Source organism: Ochotona curzoniae, unplaced genomic scaffold (genome assembly GCF_017591425.1).
Source record: "Ochotona curzoniae isolate NIBS_2020 unplaced genomic scaffold, NIBS_Ocur_1.0 contig_3819, whole genome shotgun sequence".
Classification (NCBI taxonomy): domain Eukaryota; kingdom Metazoa; phylum Chordata; class Mammalia; order Lagomorpha; family Ochotonidae; genus Ochotona; species Ochotona curzoniae.
Window position 1 is genome coordinate 35,270,141 of NW_024466004.1, and position 8,733 is coordinate 35,278,873.

Sequence of the window (8,733 nt, forward strand, 5' to 3'; positions counted from 1 at the left end):
GCCGAGGTGGCCGCCGCTGCTCACACTTGCCTCCCGTTTGTCCCAGGTCGCTCAGCGGATCCTGTAAGAGGCGCCAACAAGGAAAAAAAGAAAGGCGAGGTGGTGGCACCCTGGGCGGCGGCGGGCAGGTAGAGGAGCCGGAGGAGGAGCGCCCAACGACCGTCCCGAGGCGCCGTGCGTACTTTGGGCGGGGCGGGGGACTCGGCCCCGGGAGCGGGGCGCTGGCGGCACCGGGGTTACTCAAGTTCCGGCGGCGGCGTCCCTCCTCCGCCCCCACGAGAGGAAAGTTTCTCCAGACGCTTCCGGCCAGCCTGCGCCCTCCCGGCCGAGCCTCTCGAGCCTTCGGAGCGGGCGCCGACCCAGCCCCGCTCCTGGGAGAGCGAATCGCGATGCGTGGGGCGTGCTCCCGGGGCCCCGCCGCCGGGGACGGGCGGCTGCGCTTGGCACGGCTGGCGCTGGTCCTCCTGGGCTGGGTCTCCTCGCCCTCTCCCATCTCCTCGGCATCCTCCTCCACCTCCTCCACGTCGTTGCTGGCCCCCGAGGTGTCTGCTCAACCTCCGCTGTCCGGCCAGTGCCCCACGCCGTGCGAGTGCTCCGAAGCGGCGCGCACCGTCAAGTGCGTGAACCGCAACTTGACCGAGGTGCCCGCAGACCTACCCCACTACGTGCGCAACCTCTTCCTCACCGGAAATCATCTGGAGGTGCTGCCCGCGGGCGCCTTCGTCCGCCGGCCACCGCTGGCTGAACTGGCAGCGCTCAACCTTAGCGGCAACCGCCTTGCGGAGGTGCGCGCTGGTGCCTTCGAGCATCTGCCTAGCCTGCGCCAGCTCGACCTCAGCCACAACCCGCTGGCTCACCTCAGCCCCTTCGCTTTCTCGGGCAGCAACACGAGCGTCTCGGACCCCAGTCCTCTGGTGGAACTCATCCTGAACCACATCGTACCCCCTGCGGACCAGCTGCACAACCAGAGTTTGGAGGGCATTGTGGCGGCAGCCCTGCGGGCAGGCCAGGCACTGCGCGGCCTCACTCGCCTGGAACTGGCCAGCAACCAATTTCTGTACCTGCCCCGGGACTTGCCGGCCCAACTGCCGGGCCTCAAGTACCTGGACCTGCGAAACAACTCACTGGTGAGCCTGACATATGTGTCCTTCCGCAACCTGACGCACCTGGAAAGTCTCCACCTGGAGGACAATGCCCTCAAGGTCCTTCACAATGGCACTCTCGCCGAGTGGCAAGGCCTGGCCCATGTCAAAGTCTTTCTGGACAACAACCCCTGGGTCTGCGACTGCCACATGGCTGACATGGTGGCTTGGCTAAAGGAGACAGAGATAGTGCCAGGCAAAGCCAGCCTCACGTGTGCGTTCCCGGAAAAAATGAGGAATCGAGTGCTCTTGCAACTCAGCAGCTCCGACCTGGACTGTGAGCCTATCCTCCCGCCATCCCTGCAGACTTCGTACGTTTTCCTTGGTATCGTTTTGGCCCTGATAGGTGCGATCTTCCTCCTGGTTTTGTATTTGAACCGCAAGGGGATAAAAAAGTGGATGCATAACATCAGAGACGCCTGCAGGGATCACATGGAAGGGTATCATTACAGATATGAGATCAATGCGGACCCCAGGTTAACCAACCTCAGCTCCAACTCGGATGTCTGAAAGAGCATTAGCGGACACATCAAGGACAACCCTGCATGAGGTGTAGACTTCAGCTTTCTCCCCTCCTAGGCTTGTTCTTCCGCCCTTCAGTGTAGACACCACTGACATTGAAAGCAGGGGATGTAGAGTTTCTCGCTGTGTTTCGTGAGTGTAAGATGTGGACAGCAGCGCATGGTGTTCTGTCCTCTTTTCTTGGAACTCAACTCGTGTGGAGGAATTTTTTTTTTCTTTTTCAGGTTTCAGCATGAACGTGGACTCTTTGCTGTCCCTCTCCTTAGTACAATCCACGGTGTAGCAAGTGTACCCACACAGACAGCATTCAACGAAAGCTGCCTCAACTTTTTTGAGAAAAATTCTTTATGTGTAAATATCAGTTTTATTCTCATGTACCTAAATTGTGCAGAAAATATTTGCATACCATAAACTGCCTGCAGACCCTAGCAAGCTCTTTCAGATAACTCCACAGCACACAGGAGCTCCTGCATCCAAGAGCATGCTCACACTTACTGTTCTGCTTATTACAAAAAGTAACTTGCAACTTCAGATAACTTCTTTGACTAAGTAAAATTACCCTTGTGACTGCAGTTTATATGAAACTGAGGGTTTTTTTTTTTAAATATAAACTGCATTGAGATCCAAAAGACTGAATTGTTAAGAAAAATCAATAAAGATTCTTGAGAGAATGACATTGTATTCAGGTTTGCTGTTTGAAAATAAAGGCTTAAAAGCAATGATACTGAATGGTCTCTATTCAGGTATATTATTAGTTAACCTAGCTCAGAATCAAGCTAAAGCAGTGTCTTATATAAGTAGAGTTTGGAAATAGTTTTGAAATGGTGGATCTTTTTAAGATTTAAATAGAGTGTTTGAATATTCATGTGACTACACTTCTCATGGTCTCAAAGTTAATGTTATTCATGAAAAATTTGGTAAGAGCACTAAGAAATTGCTGAGTTCTGAGGGTAAACACTTAACAGTGCAGGACTTTTTCTAGGCTAAGGAAGCTACAACCGAACACCATTATTTACTTAAGGAAATTTTCTGTATGAAATTGTTCTACAGGCTTTTAGAAGAGTATGAAATATAATAAATGTGTGAAAATGAAGTATCTTTAAGACAGAATATTCTGAAAGTTTTAAAATATGAATTAAATAATACTTCCTGAGATCATAGTATAAATTGGAACTTGGGATTTTTGACTGACATGTAAAGAAAAAACTTAAATACAGAATATAAATGATTGGTGGTTTTTCAGAGCACATTTGAAAATTGCCGTGATTGAATCAGTGATTCTAGAATTATGTAAGTTTGTATTCCTTTGTGAAGGATAACATTTAGGTGTGATTTAAAGCAATCATTGATTCTTATCAGTAGTAGACAAGAGGGCTGTCAGCCATTCAGACGGCATAGGAAAGTCTTTTAATCTGTTTCCAAGCTGTTATATCAAATGACTTAAATTTCACCATTATTACTCAACTGAAATTAGTGGCTAAACTTGCATTAGTAAGTCTGAGGGCTTGTTTTCTCTTTAGATGAGTTGCATTCTGCATTGCTTTTTGTTTGAAATAAAATATTATAAATATTATAAATAAAATTAGTAGTTCAAGCTCTAGAAGTTTTTGCTAATCCCTTCTTTGAATTAAATCAGAAGTTTTTAAAGTGAAATTATCTGAATCTGTCTTTTGTTTAGATTACATTATTTATTCAGAGTATGTTTTAATATCTTAAAGTTTGTGAGTTCATTTTATGAAATACCTGATACATAATATTGCATTTAACATGTTATGTGTTCACTCAGGAATAAACCGGCTGGTTACCATTCTTTCCCAAGGATGATGATGCTCCTAGCCTGCTGGAAGTAGACGTGTGTAAGAAATGATAGCACACTGTGTTGGGAGTAAGTTGCTGACGGACTTGGAGAAGTCTGCCTAGTTTAACAGAAATTGTAACGTTTATAACGAAACTTGTTGGAAGAATTGTTTCTTCATCATAAGATGGTCCCATAATTAAACAGTTTAATCTAAGATTCAGAAAAGCCGTCGATTTATTAGTCTTGCGTTTCTTATTGATTCCCTAAGGCTGTTAGAAATCTATGAGCAAACAGACCTGAGTTTTCACCCATGAAGTGCTCAGTTTTTAGAAAGTCATGCTTTTTTGTTTTTTTCTTGTAAACTTTCCAATTTGTCATTGATGTTTTCTAACACATCACTCCTTGCTGTTTTCCAAAATGTGGCAGTTGAAAATTTTTAAGGTGGAAAATAGTTCTAATTTGACAGCTAATTGATATTGTTCAATGAGTGCATACAGCTACAAACCTACAAGACATTCTGAGTTCCTTGAAAAATATGTTATAATTAAATTCAGTAATTAGATTAGGAAAAATTAAATAAAGTGTCACTTTATTTGAAAATAAATCCACTCGTTTTAAGTACTTTAGTACCATTAGGTATTAATGATTCTGGAATCCTACAAGTATCCCAGGTTAAAATTTCATTCTTAATAATATACTTTACTGTGATTTAAATGCTTAGCTTTCCAAGTTTCATTTAAGGAACACAAAATGCTTTTTAAAGATTCAAATGCTTGATTTATAAAACTATTAAATGTCCAACACATCTCTACATAAAGTAGCAAGAAAGTTCAGAGTAATCCTATTATTTGAATTGTACTTCTCCTTCATTGGAACCATCCGGTTTACATAGGTTTTGTAATTCAGCTTTGTTCGTCCTAAGTGTCATTCAATGGTAACCTACAGAGAAATTTGTACAGTGGCTGCTAGATTATTCTTAACAAAATAAGGACTTTCTAAAGTACATTTCATAGAATTTTTTTATTTAAGGAAAAGCTGCAGACTGGTAGAAGTGGAGGGAAAGCTAGACTGAAATAAATGAACAAATCACAAATTCTAATGCCTTTATAATAGCTTGACTGCTAACGAATGTGACTTATGCTCATATCACAATTTAACTGAAAATTTAAAAGAAACTTTTCTGTAAGTCATTGTGAAAAAAACAGGATCCACATCCACTGTGATTGTTTCCTTGGGAATTCTGTTTCACTGTGTCCCTTTGGCCTTATGTGGTAAGAGGGGCTTATTTTTATGAGGATATCCTGGGTTTTGTAACTTTGTGTGCTTCCATTTAAATGTTTCCATTAAATGTTTCTTCAAAGACACCATGAATATGTGCAAGGTTAGAAACAATTTGGTACATGCATTCCTCCTATTCCAAAACCCATACATCCAGTTTCAGAGTTGCATCACAAAGTGAAGACAGACATTTATTAGGTGAAATTTCAGTTTCACTTTTATACTTGGGCAAGGCTTTTGAACAGTGAAAGAGAGGAAAGGTAGGAAGTGATATTTCCAGATAATACATGAGAAATATCCTGATGATGTCTTTTAGAAATCCTTTAGCAGTACTGCAGTACTAAGATAATTGGCTTAAGAATGCATTCTGCACTGTCCTAATGATGCTGTCTCCTAGATGGGGAAAAACAACTCATTGAAGATATGGCAGAGCTCTTTTCTCATTCTTATCATCAGAGACTTTTAATTCCAAAAGGTGGACTTCTACCCTTTGCCTTAAATCACTCTTCTTCATGGGTTAAAAAATTTAGATTTTTAAAAGTTGGATATATAGTTTATGTAATATAAAGAGCATATGAATTGTTAGTACTTCAAAATTGGAAGATTTCAAATATATAAAGTCCTGTTTCTCATCCTAGAAATGAAAGCAATGATGGTTATAACAGTATGTTGTATTATGACAGCCAGGTCAAGACTATTGTCCCAGACTCCCCTCTGAATGCTCATTTTGACATATGTTGGTGTTACTGATTTCTTACCTTAAGGCCTCTGAAATACCCAATACCCAATAGGAAAAGACAGTTGGCTTAATGATTTTATTACTTTTGTTCTGAGTGAATGTTTTCATTTGCTTTAATTTTATTTTAAAATTTTTTTTTGCTCTTTCGCAACTAGTTTTTTAAACCTATTGCACCTCAGAACCTAGAGTGTGCACAAATCGTTTTAAATTAATCATTTTTGATGGAAATTTGTGAGTTTGTGATGCTCCTTTAAGCCTATGACACAATAGGAAATATTTTGGAAATGTAATGGTATTTCTCTTATAGAGAAAAAATACCTCTAGAACGTCATGCTATCTTGTATTGTGTCTTGAAGATGAGTTAGCCCAGCTGGTGAAAATTCTGAACTAATGAAACTAAGTTCATGGCCATGAAATTAGTTACCAAGTGAGACAATCAGCTTTGCATACACTGGTCTGCTCTTTTGGCTCACACCCATTCCAGGTGCACACTACATCCTCTAAGAGCTTAAACCAAACAGGGAAGTAAAATCAATGCAAATCCATTATCATGCTGGAAAATCAGTGGTGACTGACCAAACCCTGGCTAATGTGCCAATTCACTGTCTTTATTAATGTGCAGGACAGTACACATGTACACACACACATATATATATGCTAGAGAGGGTGAAAAGTTAGTCACTTATGTGAATATTGAGAAAAATCTGTTATGTGTGCCTTTTAATGTATGGGAAATGAACGAAGTTTTATTATTTAAAATAAAATGTTTTAGCATTATGTTTAGATGATATCTTATGCTAATGGGACTTCTTTATGGTTCGCAGTTTAACTTGTTAGTGTAAAGAAGCATTTGTTCAAAAGGAAGTAAAGACTTGAAATCTGATCAATTGTAATCCTTAAATGAGAAGTAAATACTTAGTAAGATCTTTTGCATAACCTGGGATGGTGTCAATATAGGCTTTTTTCTTAATGGAATGCCTTCCTCCACAGTTCTGTTTCTGCTACTTTTGGTTCTCTTCCCCTACAGATAACCTTGATGCCTAACATTCAAGGTGACCCCTTACACTCCCAAGAACTGAACCGACCTCAATTGAACTGATACCTTCGTCGCCTCATTTCACAACTGTATGTGATGCTATGCTACAATTTCTCTCGAGTTTTCAATGTTATACTAAACTATGTTCAAAGGAGACTTTTTCATTTAAACATGCTTTGTGGTTATTCGTATAGATCATTCAAACACTTGTCTATAAGAGTCTGAAAGACATACTTTTAATATATTCATGTTTTTATAGAGTTTTAAAAATACACAGGTCTGTAGAAATACCATGAGGAGTTCTGCTATAAGCAAAGATGTGCGCTAAAATTGAGAAAATGGCCTTCTTTTTATATCTTATATATCTTGCTTTTTCAATTACAGTATTGTAAACATGCTCCATAAACATTAAAAACTACTTTCATATCTGGTTTTAGAGTAATGCAAGCATGTATTTTGTATGTACAGGATATTTCTTGCAGTTTTAACTAATGTTGTAATGAAAGTATTTGTATCTTCCTGTATTTCCGTATCTCATACTTTTTGCTTAAGTCAAACCCCTGAAGTATAATTATTGCATTTTAATAACTTATAAAGAAGTTTAATATCTTTAAATTAGGAATATTAAGTATTAGTATGCATGGATTTCAAAATAAACTTGTCTTTGAATTGCATTTCCCAAAAATCTTTAAAAGTTTTCTTACATAGCTCATAGTTAACTACAGGCTTTAGGATTTTCACACAAAACTACAAAGAATAATGAAATATCTGTGGATGGAATTTTGATCAGAAAGAAAATTTGACCAAACTGCCAAGTAATTTGTCACTTTTTAAATTGATGAAGGTGGAGTTGTACTGCATTGCAGCAAGGTAATCTTCTGCTTATAGCACCTGCCTACGTCCCATATGGGCACTGGCTCTAGGCCTGGCTGCTCTACTTCTGATCCAGCTCCCTATGTGTGCTCTGGTAAAGCAGCAGAAAGCTCAAGGCCCTAGGAACCTGTACCCACTTGGGAGATCCAGGAGAAGCTCCTGGCTCTTAGCTTTAGATCAGCTCAGCTCTGGCCTTTGCAACTATTTGGGGAGTGAACCACTGATGGAAGACTTTCTCTGTCACTCCTCTGTAACAATGTGCCTTTCAAATAAAAATAAGTAAATTTTAAATTGAGAAGGGTTTGTTCTTTGCTAAAATAAAAAATTTACCAGGCAGTTATGCCCATAAACCAGTTAAGAGAAAAAGAGTTATAGCATGGAGAGAGGTTGCATTAGGTATAGAGGAATATCTGGGAAACTAATTTGGGTAATCATATGTTAGGTATTGGTATTCAAAGCAAACCTATATCTTTGCCTGAATGTTCTCTCTCTTCTCTTTCAGATGATCAATGTGTATAGACTTAAAATTAATAAATCCTTTGCAAGTGGTTTAATTTGTTAATCTTTTTGATAGTTTATTTTTCAATTTCAGTGAAGGCCCCTGAAATATTCCTTCTGTTAATTCAATCTATATTTATTAATTTCTTTATACCTGCCTGGCACTGTTGCAATGGATTTTGGAAGATCAGTTTCTCATATGACATTGCCTCTGATCTAGCAATGAGGATATGTAATGATAATAGCCAACTTTTTATTGAGTGCTTTCTATGAGTCTGGTGCAAGATAAAGCCCTTTTCAGGTAAGGCTTTATTTCTTCTCATTTGAAGAGAAAATGGAAGCTTAATGAAAACCAGATTTAGGACTTGCATTGCTGAGTCTGGGTGAAGGAAGGGACTATCTCCAGATCCCATACTCTCCACCTGTGAACTAGCTTTAAGAACAAGATGTGCATAACTTTGTTGTAGGCCAGAACATTAGAAGCATGACTATTGAGACAAGTAAAAAGTAGAGAGACCTTGTCTGGCTGATAGATTTTGTGAAAGGGTTCCTGCTAGAGTTAGCTAGAAAGATGTTCTTCAAGAAGAAAAACTTGAAATGACACATGGAACACAAAAGACATGAAGGGAAAGCATTGTCAAATACAGCGGAGGCAGTTGAAAATGAAATGTATTAAAGCATCAGTAATGTTTGAAGTATGATGTATATAGAGGAGAATAATGGAGAGTGAGAAAGATAAATCCGTAACTACAACAGTTTCCAGTTTCTTCACTAAATAGTGAGGAAATGACTAGAAGTCTCTAATCAGCAGAATGAAGTGAATAACTGTGTCTGTATCCCCTTCCCC

The 8,733-nt window shown here is 39.8% G+C and overlaps 1 protein-coding gene across 1 annotated transcript; it reads left to right on the forward strand.

Annotated features, from left to right (window-relative positions):
• The first annotated feature begins 389 nt into the window (after nucleotides 1–389).
• On the forward strand, nucleotides 390–2,329 carry TPBG (trophoblast glycoprotein). Its single transcript, XM_040983057.1, has one exon. It carries the CDS (start codon nucleotides 390–392, stop codon nucleotides 1,650–1,652), a length of 1,263 nt encoding a protein of 420 aa, XP_040838991.1. The 3' UTR covers nucleotides 1,653–2,329.
• The last annotated feature ends 6,404 nt before the right edge of the window (nucleotides 2,330–8,733 follow it).